The sequence below is a fragment of the Lithobates pipiens genome, unplaced genomic scaffold (assembly GCF_037356315.1).
Source record: "Lithobates pipiens isolate NorthernLeopardFrog02 unplaced genomic scaffold, aLitPip1_a1.2 Scaffold_51, whole genome shotgun sequence".
Taxonomy (NCBI): Eukaryota; Metazoa; Chordata; class Amphibia; order Anura; family Ranidae; genus Lithobates; species Lithobates pipiens.
The window spans coordinates 452480-480186 of NW_027507874.1; the positions used below are offsets into that span (position 1 = coordinate 452480).

Consider the following 27707-nt stretch of genomic DNA (forward strand, 5'->3'; position numbering starts at 1 on the left):
CAGCAAGCCTGTGCCCGTCAGATGGAGATGGTCAGAGATTGCAGACATGATACAAGAGATCAATACAGCCTCACCAGTGCCCGTCAGATGCAGCCTGCCTGTGTTCCCAGTGCAGCCATCCAGCCTGTGTCCTCAGTGCAGCCAGTTATCCAGCCAGTGTCCCCGGTGCAGCCAGTTAGCCAGCCTGTGTCCCCGGTGCAGCCAGTTAGCCAACCTGTGTCCCCAGTGCAGCCAGTTAGCCAGCCTGTGTCCCCAAAGCAGCCAGCCTGCCTGTGTCCCCAGTGCAGCCAGCCAGCCTGCCTGTGCCCCCAGTGCAGCAAGCCTGTGCCCGTCAGATGGAGATGGTCAGAGATTGCAGACACGATACAAGAGATCAATACAGCCTCACCAGTGCCTGTCAGATGCAGCCTGCCCGCGTCCCCAATGCAGCCAGCCAGCCTGTGTCCCCAATGCAGCCAGCCAGCTTGTGTCCCCAATGCAGCCATCCAGCCTGTGTCCCCAGGGCAGCCAGTTATCCAGCCAGTGTCCCCAGTGCAGCCAGCCAGCCTGTGTCCCCAATGCAGCCAGCCAGCCTGTGTCCCCAATGCAGCCAGCCAGCCTGTGTCCCCAATGCAGCCAGCCAGCCTGTGTCCCCAGTGCAGCCAGCCAGCCTGTGTCCCCAGTGCAGCCAGCCAGCCTGTGTCCCCAGTGCAGCCAGTTGCCAAGAAGGAGGAGCTTGGGACTTTAAATGAGGCACAATAAATGTACCTCCATCCCGGGTTCAAGTGCATAAGAAGGGAATGTGGGACTTTAAATGAGGCAATTGACTTCTGGAGGTAGAGTATTTAGCAAACATTTTTTTATTTGTAACACTAGTAAAAAAAGTAAAAAAGTATTTTCATATATATACACATGCACACATGGTATAAACATAATGGATACATATATGTCAGCTTGACAGCACATGAGAGATAGTAAACATTGATGAATATAATACAAGGTATTTCATATTAGCAGGCATTGGTACACCATATGCAAAAGTGCTGCTATAAGATAGGTACACATACACATTAATAGTTACATAGTACTCAATACATTTTGAATGTATGAAAGATATATATGGGCTTGTGAATAAGTAATGAGCCAGACTTGACTGAGCACCCCATGTAAACTCAATGCATTTCATGGCTATACGCTATTCATCAGGAGTTGGGTATGGAAGTAAACTGTAAATATAAATAGATTTGAAGTATTAGTAAATATGTTCTACCCCTTTTAAAAGGGAGAAAAGACCTCATGGGGGAAAAAGGAGATCTATACTCACAGGTCAGCTTGAGCACTGTGCTTGGCTAACATCGAGGAAGATGGAACCCCAAATGGTTGTTTGTTCCGGAGCTGATGCACGGAACCCCACCCCAGCCAAGAAAACCTCCACATAGCATGCCCGATTTAGTGTTTGAGAAAAAAAAAAAAAAATATATATATATATAATTGATATGTATATATTTTAATGAGTGTTGTGTATGTATAAAAATACACACATACACCATAGTAAGTGGGTATGTTGCATGAGTCAGAAGAAAAGGGAAAGGGCTGAAAAAAAGAGAAACTGTGCATAACTTACGTGTGTTGGTGTGTATCCAGTAAATAGGCTGTGTGTGTTACCCCCCTGGTGTCAAACACATGCTGAAATGGTAAGGCAATCAATCTCACCTGCTTATGTAATCCGGGTCCCCAACCAGTGTCATGCACACAGTCGAATGAGAGTGGGAGTTGGCAGTGAAATCCACCATCGGCATAGGTGCCAAAGTGGAGCCACACCAACCCCATTTCCGACGTGAGATGGTCCAAGGACATCTCTGTATTGCGGCGTCAAAAAGATGCCACAAACAGGTCGTAACATGACGCCGATGCGCAGGAGGGCCTCCCCACCAATATCTCAAAAGAGACTCAGGAGGGAAGCACTGCTGCACATCGCAACTCCGGAATCAAGACAAGAAAAGGGTACCCCCCATCCCGACCCAAACCAGCCTTAGTATGGATGGAGTCATATAGAACAACAGAGGCCCAGTAGAGAAATATTTTTTGATATATAAATAAAATTATAATTTGAAAAATTAGGCATGGTATCAAATAGTATATCTAATACTGGTATTGCATATGTCATTATATAAAAGTTTGGTTACTCAAATGCAGATATACTCATAGTGCAATGCCAAGTATACCGCCAGGTGCCATGGCCATGTCATTATAGATGTGTCGTGTATGGACCCTAAATAAGGTGCACTAACAATCAAGACAGACCTCACACATGGACAGCAGGGGAACACTGCCAATCCAAAAAGTCAAGTCTGGCTCATTACTTATTCACTGGCACATATATATATCTTTCATACATTTAAAATTTATTAAGTACTATGTAACTATCAATGTGTATGTGTACCTATCTTATAGCAGCTCTTTTGCATATGGTGTACCAATGCCTGCTAATATGAAATACCTTGAATTACATTCATCAATGTTTACTATCTCTCATGTGCTGCCAAGCTGACATATATGTATCCATTATGTTTATACCATGTGTGTATGTATATATATATGAAAATACTTTACTAGTGTTACAAATAAAAAATGTTTACTAAATACCTCCACAAGTCAATTGCCTCATTTAAAGTCCCACATTCCTTTCTTATGCACCTGAGTGCACTGTGTGCGCAATGGTTGGCGCTCGCAATGCACATTTTTTGAAATCTATTAGAGCCTATGGCTCTATTTAGGTGCTTCAAAAACACCCCCCGTCGCTGTAATTCAGGCGACCGGGGGCCAGAAAAGGGGCCGGGCCCCGGAATAGGGGGTGCTACAGAGGCCGTGTATAGATTCATGCAATGCATGAATCTATCTATAATACACAGAGGGGGTGGCTTGAGAGAGGGGGCGGTGCCCGTGCGCCCTTAATGGACGGATCACCACTGGTTGGCACTATATAAATACCTGTAAATAATACAGTACCCTCCCATTTTTGAAAATATTTTATTATATCATTTCATGTGACAACACTGAAGAAATGACACTTTGCTACAATGCAAAGTAGTGAGTGTACAGCTTGTATATGTCAGGATCACTTAGTGCTCCTGCTCCTCATGCCAGCGTCCGAGTGTTGGCTGTTGCATTCCCCCTGTCTGTGTTCACCTGCAATATCTGGTCAGTCATCTGATATAAGCAAACCGAACACTCTATCCCTTGCTTGTGATAGAGAGAGTTGCCTGCATTGTTCCTGATCAAGTCTCCCGTTTGTCTACCCTGCTTTGCTGTTGGATTTCCCTGTGTATGACCTGGATCGGATATTGGACTATTCCTTGAACTCAGCTTGCCTTTTACCTAGACTGTCACAGAACCAAGCTATCTGTCTGCTAAACTACAAGTGTTGTTTGCTCTTTTTGCATCTGCCCTGGTGTGGTGGCCAGGCACTATAGCATTGTGTATAAGTCCTGGGGGGAACCAAGTACCGGTAGGCCTGCTTGCCTTAAGGGAAAGGGGGCTGCTATAGGTCAAGCACACAGTAGCCATCTATAGTGTCTGACCACCTGCATTGGGGTAGATGTGACATTCGTGACAGTATAACAGTATAAATTGGCTGTCCCCTCAAAATAACTCAACACATTAATGAGGAGAAAAGAGTGTTTGGGACTTTATGTGAGGCACAGTACATAACAACATGGTATCATAGCAACATATTGGTTCACAATGATATCATCATATAAAACACCAAACTCATTATTGCGCTTCTCCAAAATAAAAACATAATTTTAATCGGCAAGTTTCAGTAGAACATAATGTTGTTAACAGTCTTGAAATGTAAACAAAGGGGCATTTAATAGTTTGACACGTTTCAAGGCTAACTTCCATTCATCAGGAGCAGATGCAGGATAGGTAAATTTAAAAAATCAAATATAGACATACCCAATTGAATAAGAGGAGGAGGGAAAGAAAGATACAAAGGTGGATCCCCCCACTTATACTTACAGACCAAGTATGAGTCTGGGCATAGGCGTGGAAATATGGAGGTCAGCTGGGAGGGTTATCAGCCCTGGGAGCTGAGGCGGTGACCCCCATGGCACTGATGGAAAACCAACAGAAATAGGCAGTCCCCCATGGATGATCAAGGGTGATGTGAATCACATCAAATTTTATGTTTTGTGTAGGGGGGTGTACTAATAGGGGATTTTTTGCCGATCCATGGTTTAGGATAATGTGATAAAATGCGTAAAATAAAGTTAGTTCCAGCTTGTACCTAAGCTAGTGTCGTCTAGTTCTTGGGTGCAATTCTCAGCTATAATACCTGGTTCCTGAGTGGAGGAAGCTGTACCCAGGCTGGGTTCCAGGCAGTCAGTCACACATAGGTATATATTTTGTTTTGAATACAGGTATGTAGGCCCTTTCACCTTCTCACATCCCAGCTCTGCCTGGTGCTTAGACTTACAGGCTGCTGAACCCTCAGATATCGCAAATCACAAGAGGAGAACTCCATATTCCCATCGCACACATTCCTGGATAAAGCTCTAAAGGTTTGGGTGCTGCAGCAACAACCAGCTGGGATCTGGTTTAGAATGTCACAATGTAGATATTTGCCAGCACACCATGGATCAACATGGTAGCGTCCAAAAGGATTTACAGCAATTGCATGATCATAACACAGAGTAGTGCATAATTTCAGACTCACACAGGACCCCTTCGTCAGGCAGATTGTGGGCAGTAATTTTAGCACTAGACCTCCTCTGTAAATCTAAACTGGTAACCTGTAAAGGCTTTAAAGCGTCGCCTATGGATAGTAAAATTTACGTTGTTTAAAATTGCGCATGCCCATGCAGCAGCAACAAAGTGTGACATGTTTGGTATCCATTTATCTGGCATAACATCATTTTTCAAAAAAATGGGTTACGTGTTGTGTTTTTTTGCATTAAAATTCAAAAAGCGTATTTTTTTCTCAAAAAAATTGCATTTGAAAATTTGCTGCACAAATACCATGTGACAAAAAATGGAAAATTCCACCAATTTATTCTCTAGGGCATCTGCTTTAAGAAAATATATAATATTTGGGGGGTTTAAGTAATTTTCTAGCAAAAACAACAGATTTTTGGATATCAGTTTTTCAGACATTTTTTGAAATGTATTTTTCATGGGGCAGCAACACTATTATTGGGATTTAGATTTACACTTTTCATTTTTAGAATAGTTTGAGTTTTTTTCAAATGGATAATTTTCCGTTTAAGAGACGGAGATACAACATTTTTTTAACAATATTCAAATATCCTGTCCAGCGCAGGGTTTGGGGCTGATCAGTATGAGTTTTTAGGTGAGTTTTTTTATTTTTATTCGTAAAGGACCTTTTATTGATGTTTTATAACGGGTGTATGCAACAGTAAACCGCATATAGCGGAAACAAATAAACTGGTTACAATGAAAGCTGAACCACCAGCCTATATCAAAAAACATGGAGAAAAAGAAAAAAAAAGCGAGAGTATATATATATATATATATATATATATATATATATATATATATATATATATATATATATAGTACATTAGCCCAAACAATACCTGCTGGCGTGATTATGCCTCCTTTAACCATATGAGACAATACCGTCTTTACAATTCCCAAATCCCTCCCCCCTCTCTTTGTCAGGAAAATTAAAGTCCATAAGAGCACTCAGCAGATTATAACATTGTAATGGCATGTCAATAAAACCCCCCCCCACCCCAGAAATACACTCCCCTCAGCTATTTAGCCAGAACCATGGAACAGACAATATATACACAGGGATTTAATCAGGAACTGTGTCTATAGATGCCATTCAACCCCCCCATACCTTATAAAATTTGGCCAGGGCCCCTCTAGTCAAATACATAGCTTTGTACAAAGGGACTGCTTTATTAGCCAGTGATTTCCAGGATACCAATGTTGGGGCAGAAGACTTCTTCCATGACAGGATAATCAGTTTCCTGGCATAGAACAATAAGAGGGTAAGAAGAGTGCATATGACCCTAGTGGTAGCCAGAGGTTCAACTATGCTCAACAAGCATACTTCAACCAAAAAGGTAATCGAGATTTAGGTGACCGACTGGATACATGTCGCAATTTCTTGCCAAAAGGGTTTAATGTTAGGTCATTCCCAAAAGATGTGCATAAAATTTGCAAAGGGTGCAGAACATCTTCAGCATAGAGAGGGTTGGCCTCTAAATTTCTTAGCCAGCCTAGCGAGGGTAAGGTATATTCTATGTAAAAATGTGTAATGGATCAAATGGTCTCTAGATGAGACTAGACACCTAAACTGAGCCTCCCAGATGTCATCCTAAATATCCTGGTCTAAACCAGGAGCTGGGGTCTCCCAGGCCAGTCTGCAGGGTTTCATCAATTGAACCGTTTACGGAAAGGGGTCCTTCTATAGAGTGGATATTGGTTTGGATAACGAGTCACTGCATGCCAGTAACTCTAGTATATCATTTGGTTCAAGATTAAGAAGATCCTTTCCAAATTGAGAGCAAAAAGCATGTCTCAATTGGATATGCCTAAAAAATTGTGAATTTGGCAATCGGTAGTGTTTTTTAAGATCATTAAAGGCCATCAGGGAACCATTAGAAACTATATGTTGTAGTCTTAATACCATATTTGGTCCCAACTACCGGATCATCATAGTCAAAATAATGTGTTAGGTTTGGATTTCTCCAGTGGCACGTTGGGAGAAAGCCAACCAGGACTAGATGGCGTAAACCCCTGTGCCACAGGCCATGCCTTTATAACTGAACGCATAAAGGAGGTAAGGGAGTAAGGGGACATCAAACCTCTGCATACTAGGTGGAAGAATGCCTCATATGATCCCACACATGCTGCCTTTGAGGATACAGAGGCGTCATCTATGGGAGTAGTCAGCCAGCGGTGAGCAAATGTCAATTGGCCAGCAAGGAAATACTTATAAAACTTGGGCACCGCTAGGCCTCCTTCCCCTCATTTTTAGGTGTGTTTTAAAAACATATATTTATTTTTACAAAAAGCATCTTCATCATTGTGTACATGAATACGGCTTCTGCCTGGTGTGAATTTTAAGATGTACTACAAGGTTTTCTTTTCGCGCAAAACCTCTCCCGCAAACTGTACAGGAATACGGCTTCTCCCCTGTGTGAGTCCGCTTGTGCTTAGCAAGAGCTGAACTTGCAGTAAAACATTTCCCGCACTCTTCACATGAATACGGTTTCACCCCGGTGTGAATTCTCTCATGTAAAACAAGATGGGTCCTCTGACTGAAGGATTTCCCACATTCTGAACATGAATATGGCTTCTCACCGGTGTGAATTCTCTCGTGTTTCACAAGAGCCGAGCTCATAGAAAAACATTTCCCGCACTCTAAACATGAATATGGTTTCACGCCAGTGTGAGTTCTCTGATGTAAAAGAAGACCAGCATTTACTTTGAAACATTTCCCGCATTCAGGACAAGAGTATGGCTTGTGCAGATCTGTTGCTGGAACGCCTGTGTGAGTCCGTTGGTGTAAAGCAAGATTTGACTTGTGCATGAAATGTTTGCCACATTCCGTACATGAATATGGTTTCTCTCCTGTATGAGTCCTCTGGTGATTAATTAAACACCATTTCCGAAGAAAACATTTCCCACATACAGAACATGAATGTGGCTTTTCCCCTGCGTGAGACCTCTGGTGTAAAGTGAGACTTTCCTTCCTGGTGAAACATTTCCCGCACACATAACAAAGAAATTTTCCATGACCTATATGATGGGTGAGGGGAGGCAAGTGATCTGGAAAATTCCCCCTGGGAGTAGAGGCATCAGGTAATCGATCTGCAATGGGGAGTGCTGGATGAAGACTTGGGGTAATGTGGTCTCCTGGAGAACTTAACGTGATGTTATTTTCATTTCCTGGAAACAAAATGGAAAATTCCTCCTTTTTCTTTAAAATCTGTTGTCTGTCTGGGGTAAAAAAAGAGATGGAAGAGCACATGAACACTTGAAACACTTGACATTAAATATTTTAGAAATATTTCACACCTGAATTTACACTGTTTTGCCAAAGGTTTGTGGACACTGGAGCATCTCACCAGTAACCTAATATCTCATTATGCATGGACAAGCCAATTATTACATTGCATCCCTCCTCCTCCCTGCTATGTAAGGAGATTCAACTGGAGAGAGACAGTCTGAAAGGAAACAAGACTCCGCAGTCAGTTTAGAAAACATATAGTGCTAAGTGACACCAGCATCATGGGTTAGCCACATGGCACAGCCACAAGGAGAATACAAGTTCTTCACGGGTGGACACTTGCTATAAAAACAGGTGGTTAGTAATTTTTATTTCTCGTTTATTAAGGGACACAGAAATCAGTAATTCCGAGGTAACTCGCAAACGCAAAAAGCTGTTGGCCAGCCAGGTAAAACCTCTCGCATTCCTATCATGCTTCAGTAATTTAATGTCCTAGAACAGCTTTTCTCAACCTTTTCAACACATAGGTACCCTTAAAATATCTGGTCTCTGGTCTCTTGGACCCCCTGCTAAAAAGGACTAGATCTACGACTCATGATACATTAGTGTGATGGTCAGTGAGAAGAATGCTCCTTACACTTGTGGTCATTGGGAAGAATTAGCCACTTACAGATAGCTACAAAGATCAATGGTGTCAGTGGGAACTTATCTGTGGGGCAGAAATTGCTTGAGGAGCCCCTAGCAAGCTCTGGAGGAACCCTGGTCAAGAAACCATGTCTTTTTCTATTTAGAAAAGTTTCCTATTTCTACTCAAGATACTTTTTTGTCTTTATGAAACTATCCACCATAGGCTTGGAGGCTGCCAGGACACCACTGAACTGAAAATTGCAGGGACTGCCTAGAATGTGACCCTCAGGCACTGGATTCTGCTTGTGGTGCTTCTGGGCCTCGTGTCCTATGGTAGACTCTTTAACCACTTTCAGACCGGACCATTTTGCTGGTAAATGACCAGAGGTCTTTTTACACTTTGGCACTGCGCTGCTTTAACTGGTAATTGCGCGGTCATGCAATGTTGTACCCAAACAAAATTTGCGTCCTTTTCTTCCCACAAATAGAGCTTTCTTTTGATGGTATTTGATTGCCTCTGCGATTTTTATTTTTTGCGATATAAACGTAAAAAGACCGCAAATTTTGAAAAAAAATGATATTTTCTACTTTTTGTTATTAGAAAAATCCAATAAACTCAAATTTTAGTCATACATTTAGGCCAAAATGTATTCAGCCACATGTCTTTGGTAAAAAAAAAGTCAATAATTGTATATTTATTGGTTTGCGCAAAAGTTGTCACATCTACAAACTAAGGTACGTTTTCTGGAATTTACGCAGCTTTTAGTTTACGACTGCCTATCTCATTTCTTGAGGTGCTAAAATGGCAGGGCAGTACAAAACCCCCCCAAATGACCCCATTTTGGAAAGTAGACCCCCTAAGGAAATTGATAAGAGGCATGTTGAGCCCATTGAATATTTTATTTTTTTGCCTCAAGCGATTGAATAATGACAAAAAAAATTTTTTTTTTTTTTTTTTACACAAAGTTGTCACTAAATGATATATTGCTCACACATGCTATGGGCGTATGTGAAATGACACCCCAAAATAAATTCTGCTGCTTCTCCTGAGTACGGGGATACCACATATGTGGGACTTTTTGGGAGCCTAGCCGCGTACGGGGCCCCGAAAACCAAGCACCGCCTTCAGGCTTTCTAAGGGCGTAAATTTTTGAGTTCACTTCTCACTACCTATTACAGTTTTGAAGGCCATAAAATGCCAAGATGGCACAAAACCCCCACAAATGACCCCATTTTAGAAAGTAGACATCCCAAGCTATTTGCTGAGAGGCATGTTGAGTCCATGGAATATTTTATATTTTGCCACAAGTTGCGGGAAAATTACAAACTTTTTTTTTTTTTTTTTTTTTTTCACAAAGTTGTCACTAAATGATATATTGCTCACGCATGCCATGGGCATATGTGAAATGACACCCCAAAATAAATTCTGCTGCTTCTCCTGAGTACGGGGATACCACATATGTGGGACTTTTTGGGAGCCTAGCCGCGTACGGGGCCCCGAAAACCAAGCACCGCCTTCAGGCTTTCTAAGGGCGTTACAGTTTTGAAGGCCATAAAATGCCAAGATGGCACAAACCCCCCCCAAATGACCCCATTTTGGAAAGTAGACACCCCTAAATTTAGGGGTACACTAGTGAGACTAGGTAATAAATGGCGGGTGCCCTGAAACTATAAAAAAATAACTAACCAACCAGCGTCACCTGTAACAGTTATATGGTGATCACTGGTGAAAGGGTTAACTAGGGGGCAATCAGGGGGCTTTATGCGGTAGTATATGGGGGTCCCTGGCGCTATAAAAAGCTGCGGCGAACCTAAATACCTACCTGCCTAACTAGCGTCACCTGTGACACTAATACAGCGATCAGAAAAACGATCGCTTATTAGGCTGGGTTCACACTGGAGCGATGCGGGAACGCCACGAATGCGCGGCGGGTTCCCGCATCGCATGCCTCCCGGCGGCAGTTCACACTGCCCTATGCGAACTGCTGGGAGTGTCAGTGAAATGTTACTGACACCCCCAGATCAGTTCGCATATCGCAGTGCGATCTGCAAACTCGGATCGCATGGTGTGAACACCCATGCGATCCGATTCTGCTGCGGGCCAAAAAAAGGGTCCCGTGCGAATTTGCGGCGGGTGCGGCGAATGGCTGAACTCGAATCGCACAGAGATCGGATGTGATTTGCACTGCAGTGCGGTGCGAATCACATCCGTTCTCAAACCGCTGCAATGTGAACCCAGCCTTAGTGACACTGGCGACGGGGGGTGATCACGGGGTTAAACCTTTATTGGGGGGGTTAGGGGGGTACCTTAGAACTAAAGGGGGCTAACCCTAACTGCCCTAACAGTTATTAGTCACAAATGACACCCGCCGGGTGATCAGGGGGTTAAACCTTTATTAGGTAATAAATGGCGGGTGCCCTGAAACTATAAAAAAATAACTAACCAACCAGCGTCACCTGTAACAGTTATATGGTGATCACAGGTGAAAGGGTTAACTAGGGGGCAATCAGGGGGCTTTATGCGGTAGTATATGGGGGTCCCTGGCGCTATAAAAAGCTGCGGCGAACCTAAATACCTACCTGCCTAACTAGCGTCACCTGTGACACTAATACGGCGATCAGAAAAATGATCGCTTATTAGGCTGGGTTCACACTGGAGCGATGCGGAAACGCCGCGAATCCGCGGCGGGTTCCCGCATCGCATGCCTCCCGGCGGCAGTTCACACTGCCCTATGCGAACTGCTGGGAGTGTCAGTGAAATGTTACTGACACCCCCAGATCAGTTCGCATATCGCAGTGCGATCTGCAAACTCGGATCGCATGGTGTGAACACCCATGCGATCCGATTCTGCTGCGGGCCAAAAAAAGGGTCCCGTGCGAATTTGCGGCGGGTGCGGCGGGTGTGGCGGGTGCGGCGAATGGCTGAACTCGAATCGCACAGAGATCGGATGTGATTTGCACTGCAGTGCGGTGCGAATCACATTCGTTCTCATAAACCGCTGCAATGTGAACCCAGCCTTAGTGACACTGGCGACGGGGGGTGATCACGGGGTTAAACCTTTATTGGGGGGGGTTAGGGGGGCACATTAGAACTAAAGGGGGCTAACTCTAACTGCCCTAACAGTTATTACAGTCACAAATGACACCAATGCAAAAAAAAAAAAAAAAAAAAAATGACATTGGTGTCACTGTGACTGGGGGGGCAGGGGTAATTGGGGGGGTGATCGGGGGGTAAAGGGGGGGTGTGAGTGTGCCTGGCATGTTCTACTGTGTGTGTAGAGTGTTGGTGCAACTCACCGATCCGCTCTCCTCCGTGTCGGAACGAAAAATACCGACACGGAGGAGAGAATACATCACTTCCTCTCCTGTGTTTACATTACAGGAGAGGAAGTGATGTCACCGGGGATTTCCATTCGTCGAGAGCGATCGCGAGGGGGTGGCCATGAATGAATGGCCGCCCCCTCATCCCGGATCGCTCTCGACGGAATGCCGACCGCCGCAGGCACCGGGGGGGGGCCCGATCGGGCCCCCCACCCGCGGGCAGGCAGGGACTTATATATACGCCCATATGCCTGCCCGTGCCATTCTGCCGACGTATATCGTCGTGCGGCGGTCGGCAAGTGGTTAAGCTGCAGGCTGCCCCCAGTTTTACTATTTTGTTATGTGGGCATATTATTGTTTTGTTACTATTGCCCACCCCTTAGTTTTGATAAAGTAGAAAAACTTAATAGCTTTATAGTGTGGGATTTTGAATATGCCTCTAGAAACCACAATAAACACAAAAGTCCTACATAAAATGTATTCTTTATTACAAATATAGGATCATAAAAAATTTGGTTGACCAAAAAACAGCTAGACTTTAAAATACATGCAAAAATTTTTAATGAAACATAGTGATACGAAACAGTTATCACCAGTGTTCTATATTCTTAACTACTTCATAAGTTGGTCTACACGTGAATACTTCTCCGGACCTCATAGTACTGCACAGAAATTATGATTCAGTAAAATTTTGAATGCACCAATTATGTCTGCATTACTGATTCCTGCATTTCTTGATGGAAAAGAAAGAAAAATAGGATTTTTGTACTCACCGTAAAATCCTTTTCTCTGAAGTTCATTGACAGACACAGCACCTTTAATCTTGACCTTAGGGTTATATTGCCACCTTCAGCAGAGGACTAGGCAGAACATGTAAAAACAGCAAAACTGCACAGTACCGCCCAGGGGGCCGGTCCTACTGGCTATAACTCCTCACTCTGCTTCCAGCAGCTCAGTTCATCAAAAAGCAGTACAAACATAAATAGGAGGGGTGAGTGCTGTGTCCGTCAATGAACTTCAGAGAAAAAGATTTTACGGTGAGTACAAAAATCGTATTTACTCTTTCGTTCATTGATGGACACAGCACTTTTAATCTTGACCTTAGGGACATCCCCAAGCAGTGTCAAAAAACGAGGGGTGGGAACAGCAAGAAAATAAACTCCACCCATAACAACCAGAACGCCTCAACAGAGGAGTTGCAACCTTAAACAGCAAAACCTTGCGGCTGAAGCAAGCATCCAAAGATGCACTCACATCAACCTTGTAAAATTTAGTGAAAGTGTGAATGGACAACCAGGTCGCCGCCTTACAAACCTGGACGGACACTTTATGTCGGAAAGCCCAGGAGGCACCAATTGCCCTGGTAGAATGTGCTGTGACCGGAAAAGGGGGATGCCTGCCCCCTTATGGCATAAGCCTGAACCACAATCTTTCTGATCCACCAAGAAATGGTGGCCGACGAGACCGCCAGGCCCCTCTTTGGTCCAGCCACCAATACAAACAGTGAGTCTGACCTCCGGCAAGGAGCTGTAGAAGACAGATACACCCGCAGCGCCCAGACCACGTCCAAAGAATGCAAGGCAACCTCTTTTGGATGCGACGGCCGAGGACATAAGGATGGAAGCACAATGTCCTCATTTACATGAAAGGCCGAAACAACCTTTGAAAGAAATGAAGGCTGTGGACGCAGCACCGCCTTATGCTTGTGGAGGATCAAGTAGAGAGACTTGCATGACAAGGCCGCCAACTCAGAAACCCTCCTGGCAGATGTAATAGCCACTAGAAAGGATATTTTCTGAGAGAGTGTCAATAAGGGAATCTCCCTAATGTTTTCAAACGGCGGTTTCTGAAGCACCGAGAGCACCAGATTCAAATCCCACGGAGGCAGCGGTGGTCTAACCAGAGGGGCCACATGTCGAACCCCCTGAACAAATGTACTTACCAATGAATGAGTCGCCAAAGGTCGCTGAAAAAAGACAGCCAAAGCTGATACCTGCCCCTGGTATCTTAATGGCGCTTAATGCAAGTTTCTGATCCACTCCTCGCTGCAAAAACAGCAGGATCCTGGAAACTGAATAAGTACACGGACGCCAACCCCATCTCCTCACACAAGGAGATGTAGACCTTCCACGTATGATGATAAATCTTTCGTGAAGATGACTTCCGTGCCCTCAGCATAGTGGAGATTACTGAATCTGACAGACCTTGGTCCCTTAGCACCTGGCTTTCAACAGCCATGCCATTAAAACCAGTAACGGTAAAGCAGGATGAAGTATCGGACCTTACGACAGAAGGTCCTCTCGCATAGGCAGCCGCCAAGGAACATCCACCAAGGAACGTCCACCACCATTCATACTATGTCGGTGTACCAAGGACGTCGAGGCCAATCTGAGGCAATCAGAATCACCGGAATCCCCTAGGCCTCCACTCTATGTAGCAGACGTGATAGAAGTTTGAGTGTGGGGGGAGGCATAAATCATCCGATAATGCCTCAATGGAGCCACCAACGTGTCTGCCGTGTCTGCCCTAGGATCTTTTGACATGGCCACAAAACTCCACCTTCTGATTGAGTCAAGAGGCCAAGAGATCTACATCTGGTGTGACCCACCTTTAGGCAAAGGAGCCCAAATACATCCGGATGCAGCAACCATTCCCCCTGGTCCAGCACCTGACGACTTGGGTAGTCCACCTGCCAGTTTTCTACGCCTGTAATGTAAACAGCCGACAGAGCTGGCACGCGCTGCTCTGTCCACTGCAGGATGTGAACGACCTCCAGTGGTGCAGCCGAGCTCCTTGTCCCTCCTTGATGGTTGACATATGCCACCGCCTTGGCGTTGTCCAACTGGATCCTGACTGGATGACCCTGCAGCCTCTGTGACCATGTGGAGAGGCACAGCCTGATCGTCCCGAAGCTCCAGCACATTGATCGGCAGGCGAGATTCTTCTTGCGCCCAGCGACCCTGGGCCGACTGTACGCCCCAAACTCCCCCCCAGCCAGTCAGGCTGGCGTCCGTTGTGATTCCTGTCCAATGAAGAGGAAGGAACGACTTCCCGGACCGAAGGGCCGGAGACCTCAGCCATCAGAGAAGGGAATCCCTAACTAGCTGGCTCACCCGAATTTGACAATCCAGGGATGTCGGAGATTTATCCCATTTGGACAGGATCTCTTTCTGCAAGACTTGAGTGTGGAATCTAAAGTGGCTACCATGAGACCCAGAACTCGCATGCAAAAACGCAGCGACGACCACCTGCAGGACACCAATAACTTCACTCCAGTTTGAAGAGTCAGCAGCTTGTCTGAAGGGAGAAAAACTCTCGCTTCTGAGGAGTCCAGAATCAAGCCCAGGTACTCGAGGCATTCAGTCGGCACCAACGCCAACTTCTGGAGGTTCAGTACCCAACCAAACTTCCGAAGAGTGTGTATGGTGATCGCCACATCCTCCCTTATTTCTGAGGCGGAAGCTGCTCTCAGAAGGAGGTCGTCCAGGTAACCCATGATTGCGATCCCTCGTTGCCTTAGCAATCGCAGAATTAGGGCGAGCACCTTGGTGAAGACCCTTGGTGCCAACGCTAGGCCAAAGGGGAGAGCTACAAATTGACAGTGCTCGTCCTCGACCGCAAATCGTAGAAATCTCTGATGCCCGTTGCATTTGGGGACATGCAAGTATGCATCCTTGATGTCCAAGGACGCCAAGAAATCCCCCTGATGGAGTGCAGCAACCACAGAGCGAACTGATTCCATCCTGAACCTTTGTACTTTCAAAAAGCCATTCAGTGCCTTGAGATCCAGGACCGGACGGACCCCTTCCTTCTTTGGGATTACAAACAGATTGGAGTAGAATCCCTGAAACCTTTGCAGCGTCTGCACAGGTAATATCGCCGCGCGGAGCAGCAGGTCCTGTACTGCTCCGAACAGGGCTTCCGACGAGCTGGAAGAAGATGCAGGTTGGAGGGAAAAATCTGTTTGGTGGACAAGAAAGAAACTCTATCTTGTATCCTGATGAAACCAGTTTGCAGACCCACTGGTCGGAAAGGAGGGAGGTCCACCAGGCTGCAAACTCCCGAAGGCATGCAGCAAAAGATTCGCTTGCAGGTTTGTTTGGCTTGTGAAACCAAGGATGCTTTTGTCCCTCAGCGGGCACCTTGTCGGACTGGGAACACTTACCTACCGACCCAGCCAGATGAAAAATCCGCTTCTGAGTGGAAAAGGAAGGCCTCTGCCTACGGCATAGCTCCTTACCCTTCCTAGACTGTGGGAGCAAAGTACTCTTTCCCTCAGTAACATTCTTAATAATGTCATCCAGCGAGGCCCAAAGAGACTCTCCCCCTGGAAGGACAAATACGCCAGTGCTTTCTTAGATGCCTGGTCCGCAGACCAGCATTTTAGCCAAATCAGGTGACATAGCACCACAGCCAATAATGAGGCTCTAGAAAGTAAGGGGGCTATATCGAAGGCAGCATCACAGACATACTTCAGGCCCTGCACCAACTGGTCTGCCAGTTCCATGCAGCACGGGGAAACTTGTTGCTTCTCCAACTCACAGTGCAACAATTTAACCCATTCAGTAAGCTTCTGTGACACCAGGGCTGCTAACACTGGCCGCAATGCTGATCCCACCACTGTAAACATGGGTAACTGCCTCGGCCCTTCTGTCGGCAGGGTCCTTGAAAGCAGGGGTCCCTTCCACCTGAATCGTGGTTACCTTATTTAACCTGAATACCGGGGAAGTCAATGACTGAAGATGTCCATTTTTTCAGGAAGCTCTCCTCAAAAGGGGTAAGGCACTGCCACCCGTCTCGGGACTGAAAAAGCCCGCTGCGGCTTCCCCTCTCCTTGTAAATAAACTTATAAAAATAAGTTAGGTAGGGAAACACCTCAGCAATGAGGGCTGGCTCGTGAAGATGCTCCCTTCATATTCTCGATCTTTAGGGTATCCCGCACCACTGTGATAAGCGTTCTTTCCTGTGCTGACCCAGACACGGAGTCATCCTCACTGTCTGAACGGTCCTGGTCCGCATCCTCTGAAACGTCAGCACAGGGGCCACCTGCCACAGCAGGACCCGAGTCTGAATCAGAGCTTTCCCCAGAAGAGGGTGGGGAGAGGGGCGTTTTTTATCCCCCTTGCGCCCGCACGCCACTTCCATCCTGGCAACAAAGGACTCCAGGACCGCCGACAGAGTGTCCATAGGCACCACAGGTGCAGGGGAACCAGTTGCACCACTCCCCCATGCCCAGTTACACAGCGACCCATAGCAAGAGCAGGTGGGAAAGGGAGAGAAGAAAGGGAGAAGGAGAGACCCCCTAGTCGACCTCCCAGGTAATTCCCAGCTGCTCCATCCTGCCGAGACAGGTGAAACCATACTTACCCCTCCTGCAGGGACTGCTGGACGCATTCCATGGACAGACCCATCACCCGAGCAGTATGGGGCGGCTGTCGGCCACAGTACACCGTGACACGGACAGCAGTAGCCCGGTCATATGTGTGCCCTTGAGCATATAGCTCACCGGCCGCCCTTGCATCAGACTGGGCATGTCGTGGCTGAACCAGCGCATAGCTAAGGTCTGCTAAGGGCTGGGGAAGACTACCAGGATCTATATTATCCAGCCTGTCACCCAGCTCAGCTGTTGATTGTAGATCACAGGAATCAAAAGGCAGAAAAAAGAAAAAAAAAAAAAAAAAAAAAAAAAAAAAAAAAAAAATCGCAGGACTAATGGTCCCCACCGGGAGCCAGGTCCTTCTCCTACGCTAGGCAGAAAAAAACTGAGCTGCTGGAAGCAGAGTGAGGGGTTATAGCCAGTAGGACTGCTCCCTGGGCAGTACTGTGTAGTTTTGCTGTTTTTACATGTTCTGCCTAGTCCTCCCCTGAAGGTGGTGATATGACCCTAAGGTCAAGATAAAAGGTGCTGTGTCCGCCAATGAACGAAAGAGAAACAACATTTTTGTCCTTACTATAATTTCTCTTTCTTAGAGTTCATTAAAGGACACAGTTCCCAACCCCAATACATTTGTGATCTACTTCTTGTACTACCTTTTTTTTTTTTTTTTATAAATGTGAAGCATGATGGGAGTGGGAGGGCTTCTACCTGGGTGGTCAATGGCCTTCTTGTTTGCAATTGTACAATTCCTTCTGTAGACACCAGTATAGCCCAATTGTCACTAAATTACTCATTACTGTCTTTGTGTGCCTTAAAGTGGAACTTTACCCATGACACTTTGATAACAATGTTCTTTAATAAAAGAATATACATTCCACGTTAAAAAATTTGCTAGCAGCATTATTGTGCGTTGTAAGATGCCTCAAGCATTACTCCTGTTTCTTCTCCCTGGAGGCTGCCATTTTGTTGAAGCCCAAAGCAGTTACTTTGTTATAGAAAACTATCCCCCTCTACTTTGGTCTCAAAAGCTATACTATACGTTTCTCAATTTAAATATGTACATTTCAAGCCTTAATTGTATGTCTTGGCTTAGCTAGAGAGGAAGGCTGACAGAAGCTTTATAGTGCTGAAGTTCACAAGCTGGCATGAGGAAGCAAGAAGAGATAATCAGGGAGATAAGACACTATCCCTGTAAGTTTAACTAGGGGGGAGATGGTGTAAATCTCACGCTGGGCTGTACCCATATCTGCAGCAGGTCTCCAAGGTAAACAGCCTCTGGTTGAGACTGTTCACAGATTGTATGTCTTGGCTTAGCTAGAGAGGAAGCCTAACAGAAACTTTACAGTGCTGGAGTTCACAAGCTGCCATGAGGAAGGAAGGAGAGAGAATTAGGGAGATAAGACACTATTCCTTGTAATTTTAACTCTTGTGTCTCACTGGCAGTTTGTCCTCTCACATCTCCTGCTTTTCTTTTCTCCTGCCCTAATCTATGTTCCCTTCACACAGTCTGCCATTCCTGTTGCTTCTTCCCCTTACAGCAACAGTGAATCTTAAAACTGTCAACAGATCGACCTATACTGGCTCTGATTTAAGGTACAATGCAGAGAACTGAGCATGTGCAGAGCGGGGTGAGATTTTTTTTACTGTTTTACATAGCTATACCCATAAAACGGACCATCCTGACATGATCTATCAGGTCTCAGTTTTCTGACTAAGGTTCCACTTTAATGAACTCCAAGAAATTGGTTTTATGGTAAGTACAAAACTCTTGTTTTTTTAAGGCTAGGTTTCTCTTTTAATAGTGACCAATAAGGACAAATAGAATCCCATGGGATTCTATAAATAAGCAGCTCAACAAAGAATCTGGCACTCTTTTCTGTATTTAGTGTTTACTACTCACCCATGCCGATCTCTATGAGAACTTCTTCCTCTTTAATCCTCACATGTTCTTCTTCCTCCTCTCCAGCTTTGACGTCTCTTTGAGTCTGTCTGGGGTCTGTGAATAAAGAGGAGAGTGAAGCCCCTGTACTGAGATGTATGAGAGGCCCTAGAGAGTGTCTGTGGTAACCTCCAGTGCGGCTGATCCCCTGTTCAGTAGTAACCCCCAGCTCTGCTGATCCTCTGTTTTTTTTTGATCCTCCTGGTCACATCTCTTGGCTGGTAACACACAATGGCATGATGTGAGGACAAGAGCCGGGGTCTAATAGAGGCTGATGGCTCCTGACTCTCCCACTGGGCACATACTGTCTCCCCATTACTGTCTACTGACAGAGGAGGGGGGAGGAGAAGAGATTGTTGTAGTAACTGAACAAGGAAAATCTTCTCTGGATTTTGTGTTTATTACTCACCTGTGCTGATCTCTGGAGGGATTTCATCCTCCTCACATGGCTTGTCACCCATCACATATTGTGCATCTGCTTCCACTTTCACTTCTGTTTTATAATCAATCTGATATACCTCCAGTGTAACCTGCACAAAGATAAAACAAAAGTATTCACATGAAGTTCTTTTGAGCATAAAAGCATTATTGCCAAAGAAATGGTCACAAAGTAAGATACTGAAAGTATAAAAAAAAAACATGTCTTTATCGGATCTGCTGAGGAACTAATGTGCTAGGTTTGGCTCCTGCACTCAGCATAATGTGTGCTCACACCTTAGGACTCTTTCACATGGTGCAGATCAGTTATGATCCGCACCGTGGATATCCACTTGCCCAGCGGGGATCACTCCGTCGATCCCCGCTGAGCAGGAAGATGACAGGCCCGTCTCTGCACGCTGCGCAGGGAAAGACCTGTCAGAGTGCCAATTCTACCCTATGGGAGATCGGATGACGATGGCCCGCAGTGTCCGTCGTCTCCTGATCCTATGACGGATGGAAAAGTAGGTTTTTCCTCCGTCACACTTTTTCGGATCGGAGCGGGTCGGATGTCAGTGGACATGTCACCGCTGACATCCAACGCTTCAGGTCCGCCTGAAAAACTGACAGGCGGACTAGAACGGATTGTCTGTGTGAAAGAGGCCTTAGTCTAGTACAGTGATGGCGAACCTTGGCACCCCCGATGTTTTGGAACTACATTTCCCATGATGCTAAACTACTCTGCAGAGTGCATGAGCATCATGGGAAATCTAGTTCCAAAACATCTGGGGTGCCAAGGTTCGCCATCACTGGTCTAGTAGGTATAAAGCCCTTCCCCAAATTGGTTGAAGTAGGACTACATGGTGCAGTTCACAAAGATGGCAGCACTCAAGTTTCATTCCCAAAGCCCTAAGAGTAGTGCTTTAGCATCTGCTTCTTAGTAGAAATTGGTGATATTTAATTGGTTTCCATGTACCTGATGTTCCTGTGTGGAGTCCCGGGAATACAGAGGATGGGGACATCTCTCTGGGGGATTTCTGTTACTGGATCCATCTGTAGGAAACACACACACTGACTGAATACATTGTTTCTATGTCTTTATATCAGAGGATGTGTGTATCTACTGTATGTGGATCCTCAATACTCTTCTCTCCTTTACAAGAAATTAAAGTCTCCTCTTACCTGGTGATGTGTTGGGTGTCTTGTTTTCCATGATGGTGTCCTTTTCCAGATCCTCATGTCCTAAGCAGTTACTTTCCTCTGGGCAAAAATAGACAGTGCTACCCTGACACCTTATAGGAACCTGACACACACAATGATACCGTCACCATCCAGACACATCCCTTGTCTGTTACTGGATAATATCCCAGAATTCCCACCACCGCTCACCTCTACTGTAAGCAAATCAATGATCTCTTTGGTGACTTCTTCAACCTTCTTCTTCCTTCTTGAGGAGTAAGATGGAGGCTCTATAACAGAACTCTGGGTCTTCATCATGTTGGAAGCAACCAAGCCATCAGATAACTTGAAAGTGATATAATTCTATAATAAAGGAAAACACCAGGGTATGTCACCATCCCAACTAGGTTAAACATTTCCAATTCATTAAAGTGTCTGCCATGACAATACATTTTATCTCTCCAATCAGGTCTGTGTTTTATTAACAGAGATGACAGTGATGTCATGTGACCTCCCAGAATCCTCCTCACCTCTCCGGTCACGTCTGTGTTTTATTAATAGAGATAATAGTGATGCAATGTGATCTCCCAGAATCCTCCTCACCTCTCCGGTGTTTCATCAGATTAGGCAACCCATCAGATTTTGAAATGGAACTGATGTTCAGTCACCTTCATCTTGCTACACCCCACTCTCGTCCACAGTAAGGATACAGTGAGAAGGTGGCAAACGGACATCTTGTTACACCCACCGGAGTCTGGCATTTCACACTTATTTTTAACACTAAACGGAGCTTATATAGTGAAATACAATATTTGAAAATCCGTATGAATGTTTTGATGTTGAATTGTAAAATAAGCAGTGTTCTGTCAAAAAGATAAGAGTAACGTCATGTGACCTCCCAGAATCTCCCTCACCTCTTAGGTCACGTCTGTGTTTTTTTAATATAGATAAGAGTGACGTCATGTGATATCCCAGAATCCTCCTCACCTCTCCGGTCAGGTTTGTGGTTTAATAATAGAGATAAGAGTGATGTCATGTGACCTCCCAGAATCCTCCTCACCTCTCCGGTCAGCAGGTAAACGATCTCCAGGGTGAGGTTTAATATCCTCTCGGTCGTGTGACTCTGCTCCTTTTCCATCTTCAATCAGGTAATCCGTTTAGAGAGATCCGTTTCCCCAGAAATCAATTTTGTCTTTATTTAGGTTGTCCCAGGACCCAACAAAACAAAAAAGATAGCACAGAAATAGAATACATATTTCAACACTATATATGTATATTTAAATAAACCAAATAAGAGGTGGAACCAGTAAATGGACTGTTCAACTTTTTATCTAGAAGATGAAGTCATGTGATTTGATGATTCAATGCGGGTACCAGAAGTGCAGCGCTGAAAGTGATGTTTAGTGTACTGCTATTATTTTTAATGCTGTTAAAACACTGGATTGTGTTAGTGCATAAATATTTAATAAAACATTTGGCGTTTTGAAATACTGCACTATGGTTGTTCTCCATATGTTTTGAGCATATTTGCGGCTGCAAAGTGGATTGTCGATCTCTCTACTGATGACCCTCTTAGGTGTATGCACATTTGATTTGTTATATTATCATATATAGACCTGGTCCAAGGGTGGCTCCATGCCACCTCCATTCAGAGTGAAAACACCTTAAGATGAGCAGTGTGTTACTGGCCCAATCACAAAATGAAAATAATGAGAAAAAGCCTAAAAAAGAAAACGAATGCAGCCACCACATCCAAGAATTAGTAAGCTGCAATCTATTGCATTTTTGTTTTTGGGTTTAATACTGCTTTAAGTACTGTTATTGCTAATCCTCTTGGGCAAACTACAGCCACTAAGCCACTAAGCCACTTGTGGCCCACTGCAAGATTTTACCCAGCCTACAGCACCTTGTTCTGTATTTGCTTCATTGGTTTCCAAAATACAGGCAGGTCAGCCGCCAGCACCAAAAAAAATGATGTAGAGCAGCCAGGGCACGCAATGACATTCGTTGCTATGGTGCTGGCAGCCAACCCAAATGCACTATAAAAATGCATGACACTAATCCAGGGCCACCCCAGCATTCAGAAGAGGACCAGCCTCCCAACCACAGTCCCCACCACTTGTCCTGTGTGTACTGCTGTGATGAAGGTTGTAAGGTAGGACAGGGGGACTGAGGACACCTATCGTGAAAGGGGGGACTCAGATGTGAAAAGGGAGAGGTATTCTGATGTGAAAGGGGAGGGGTTATTGTGTGAAGGGGAGGGGGGGTACTCATATGAAGGGGAGGTGGCTCTAATGTGAAGGGAAGGGGGGTTCTGATGTAAAGGGTTGGGGGGGTCTGATGTGGAAGGAAGACCCTGACATGAAAAGAGGGACTCTGATGTGAAAAGAAGGGGTTCTGATGTGAAGGGGAGGGGGGTTCTGATGTAAAGGGGAGGGGGGTTCTGATGTAAAGGGGAGGGGGGTTCTGATGTAAAGGGGAGGGGGGTTCTGATGTAAAGGGGAGGGGGGTTCTGATGTAAAGGGGAGGGGGGTTCTGATGTAAAGGGGAGGGGGGTTCTGATGTAAAGGGGAGGGGGGTTCTGATGTAAAGGGGAGGGGGGTTCTGATGTAAAGGGGAGGGGGGTTCTGATGTAAAGGGGAGGGGGGTTCTGATGTAAAGGGGAGGGGGGTTCTGATGTAAAGGGGAGGGGGGTTCTGATGTAAAGGGGAGGGGGGTTCTGATGTAAAGGGGAGGGGGGTTCTGATGTAAAGGGGAGGGGGGTTCTGATGTAAAGGGGAGGGGGGTTCTGATGTAAAGGGGAGGGGGGTTCTGATGTAAAGGGGAGGGGGGTTCTGATGTAAAGGGGAGGGGGGTTCTGATGTAAAGGGGAGAGGGGTTCTGATGTAAAGGGGAGAGGGGTTCTGATGTAAAGGGGAGAGGGGTTCTGATGTAAAGGGGAGAGGGGTTCTGATGTAAAGGGGAGAGGGGTTCTGATGTGAAGGGGAGAGGGGTTCTGATGTGAAGGGGAGGGGGGCCTCTGATGTGAAGGGGAGGGGGCCTCTGATGTGAAGGGGAGGGGGCCTCTGATGTGAAGGGGAGGGGGCCTCTGATGTGAAGGGGAGGGGGCCTCTGATGTGAAGGGGAGGGGGCCTCTGATGTGAAGGGGAGGGGGCCTCTGATGTGAAGGGGAGGGGGCCTCTGATGTGAAGGGGAGGGGGCCTCTGATGTGAAGGGGAGGGGGCCTCTGATGTGAAGGGGAGGGGGCCTCTGATGTGAAGGGGAGGGGGCCTCTGATGTGAAGGGGAGGGGGCCTCTGATGTGAAGGGGAGGGGGCCTCTGATGTGAAGGGGAGGGGGCCTCTGATGTGAAGGGGAGGGGGCCTCTGATGTGAAGGGGAGGGGGGGCTCTGATGTGAAGGGGAGGGGGGCTCTGATGTGAAGGGTGTTCTGATGTGAAGGGGAAGGGGGTTTTGGTGTGAAGGGGAGAGGGGGTTCTAATGTGAAGGGGAGGGGGGTTATGATGTGAAGCGGAGGGGGGTTCTGATGTGAAAAGGAGGCACTTTGATGTGAAAGGGGGGGTACTGATGTACAGGGAGGAACTTCTGAGGTTAAAGAGGGGTATTGCTGTGAAAAGGGGATCCTGATATAAAGGGAGAGCTATTCTGATGTGAAAAGGGGGCAGTGATGTGAAATGATGGGGGGGGTCAAATGTGAGAGGGGACAAGGAAAATGTTTGTCAGCACACTATGGATCAAAAAGGAAGTGTCCAAGCGAATTGTTTAATGCACGATCACATCAGCAGAGTAGTGCAACGTTTCGGAGTCACGCATTCTTCTGATATGAAATGGGGGACTCTGATATGGAGTGAGCTTCTGATGTGAAGTTACTTCTTGGAGCAGTTTTGATGTGAAAGGGGGGTCCTGATGTGGAATGGGGGACACTGATGTGAATGGGGGGGTGGGCCTCTGATGTGAAGGAAGGGATATTCTGATGTGAAAAGGGAGTTCTGATGTAAAAGGGATGACTCTGATGTGAAAGGGGGAACTTCAGATGTAAAAGGGGGACTTTTATTTTGAAGGGGTAACTCGAATGTGAAGGGGCCTTATGATGTTAAGAGGGACTCTGATATGGAAGGGGGTTCTAACGTAGAGCTATTTCTTGGGGCACATTTCATTTATTTAAATTTAAATCATTCATTCATAAAAAAAAAAATTTTCAGCCCATGAAAATTAGTAAAATCTACAATGTGACCATCGTACGGAAAAGATTGGTGCCTTCCCCACTACCGAGCAAGGACTTGAGAGAACAATTCTTACGTATTTCTATTAGTTTGTGAAAAATTATCAATAAAAAGATTAATATGGAAAAAATAAACACAATCGAAGTCTGGCATAAAAAATGAGCAAAATTAAAGGGTATCTGCGGAATGATCAATAAGATATTTCCTAGATTGTAAGCTCCAACGAGCAGGGCCCTCTGATTCCCCCCTGTATGGAATTGCATTGGAATTGTACTGTCTGCCCTAATGTTGTAAAGCGCTGCGTAAATTGTTGGCACTATATAAATCCTGTATAATAATAAAAATATTTCCCGGAAACATCTCCAGAGGCCAATATCAATGTAACAATCCCAATGGTGAGCTTTATACATATATATATATATATATATATATATATATATTACAGTATATATACTGGTGAGGTACATGACCTGACACCCCAATCACATGATCCCCCCCATCCTGTCCACCCACTCCTCTCATAATTAAAATACGTTATTACCTTCTCCTTTCAGGAAACACACTCTCCAGTCTCACATCCCTACCAGGACTTTTTAGATCTAGAAAAAAAACTTCCTCTTCTGGTCTACACCAAAATGGCCACCATCCCTCCTGTATTGAAGGCACTTCCTCCTCTTTCTAAGCACATTGTCGCCCTCTAGTGGTGGCTCCTGCTCTTTCCTGTAATAAAACACTGGAGGAGAACAGAACAGTGATAATAGAGGGAGCTGGTCAGTCAGGACAGTGGGAGAAGGTTTCTCAATGTGTCCTGACAAAGTCGGAGACAGTATAATATAATAGTACGATTAGAATAGTGTGATAAATACCTGGGGAAGATGGCTCTATATTATAAGGCTGTATCTGTGACATAAAGCACTGCATGTTTACTGTGAAGTAATTTCTGTATTTTATGTGAGTGCATAACACAGAATGGCTCCCTCACCATTACCTTTTTGTAATTAATAATTGTATACAGAGGCACTATATGAAAAATAATGTAGGTGCCCGCATCCATTCCAGCAACAATGGCACTTACGCCAATTTTTTTTTAGATCACATCAAGGAACAAGGGGTGTTATGTCGGTGTGACTGGAACCCAGGGCTGCAAAGCGAGAGAACGAATTAGTCATGGTGCTGCCCGTGTCCATGGACTGAACAGATGCCACAAAATATAAACAGAGCTGTGAGATTTAGTATAAATTAGTCTGTCCCCAGGAGCTTGCAATCAGCAGCACACTGTGAGATGTTTGCCCGGACTATTACGAATATGCCATCCTTCCTGAACACTATAAAAACTGCAGCCCCTGTTCCCATTACTAATCTGTTAGCATGTTTCCGACCACTTTATAAATCAGCCCTGTCCCCAAGAGCTTGCAATCCAATTGACAACACACTTTTGTTTGCTGGAGACAAAACAGAAAAAAAAGAGATTTATACGGGGATTAGGAATGTGCTGCCAAATCAGTAGTGGCCCAAGAGCTTGCGATCTCACTGACAATGAGCTGAGATGATTGCTGGCCCACTATTGATCTGACAGCGTGTTCCTGAATTCTTTATACATCAGTTCTGTTCCCAAGAGCTTGGAATGTATTTGACAGTGAGCTGTGAGATGATCGTTGTACCATTACTAATATGGCAGCCTTACCAACTGCTGTATAAATCAGTCCTGTCCCCAAGAGCTTGCAATCCAATAAGGCACTGTGAGATAATTGCTGGGACATTGTTGATCTGGCAGAATGTTCCAGAACTCTGTATACATCAGTTCTGTCCCCAAGAGCTTGCAATCTAATCGACAGTGAGCTGTGAGATAACTGTTGGACCATTAGTAATATGGCAGCCTTCCTGATCGCTGTATAAATTAGCCCTGTCCCCAAGAGCTTGCAATCCATTTGGTAAGGCACTGTGAGATGATTGCTGGGATATTATTGATCTGACAGCATGTAAATGATCACTGTATAAATCAGCCCAGTCCCCATAAGCTTGCAATCCAATTGACAACACACTGTAAGATGACTGTTTCGCCATTACTGATGTTGGCAGCATGGTCCTGATCATTGTATACATCAGTTCTGTCCCCAAGAGCTTGCAATTAATTTGACAAGAAGGCTCTGTGATATGATAGCTGGGCCATTACTAATTTGGCAGCATGTCCCTGATCACTGTACAAACCATCGACCCTGTTCCCACTATTGATTTGAAAACCCTCTCCTTATCACTGTATAAATCAACACTGCCCCCAGAAGCTGGCAATCTAATTAACAACTCTCTGTAAGATGATTGCTAGGCAATTACCGATTTGGCGGCATGTTCCTGATCACATATAAATCAGCCTTGTCCCTAAGAGCTTGCAATTTAATTGACATGCTTTGGGATGATTTCTAGAACATTACAGATTGTGCAACATGTTCCTGTTCACAGTACAAACCATCAACCCTGTTTCCTAGAGTTTGCAATCTAATTGACAATATGCATGTACCTATCAAGGGAAATTAGACATGAGGAAGGGGCAGGCGGGACTTTTAACCACTTAAGGACCAGGCCTCTTTTTCGGACTTGGTGTTTCCATGTTTAAAACAGTTTTTTTTTGCTAGAAAATTACTTAGAACCCCCAAACATTT

General features: G+C 45.3%; 1 protein-coding gene across 1 annotated transcript in view; it reads right to left on the reverse strand.

Moving 5' to 3' along the window:
* The window catches only part of LOC143957187 (uncharacterized), a 157110-nt gene that overhangs the window by 94948 nt on the left and 34455 nt on the right, over positions 1–27707 (reverse strand). Inside the window, exons 8-13 of the mRNA XM_077467336.1 lie at positions 21040–21192; positions 20833–20953; positions 20627–20703; positions 19643–19763; positions 19195–19290; positions 7043–7959 (exon numbers count right to left, since the gene is read on the reverse strand). Coding sequence (XP_077323462.1) covers positions 7043–7959; positions 19195–19290; positions 19643–19763; positions 20627–20703; positions 20833–20953; positions 21040–21192 — 1485 coding nt within the window. The remainder of the gene's footprint in view (positions 1–7042; positions 7960–19194; positions 19291–19642; positions 19764–20626; positions 20704–20832; positions 20954–21039; positions 21193–27707) is intronic.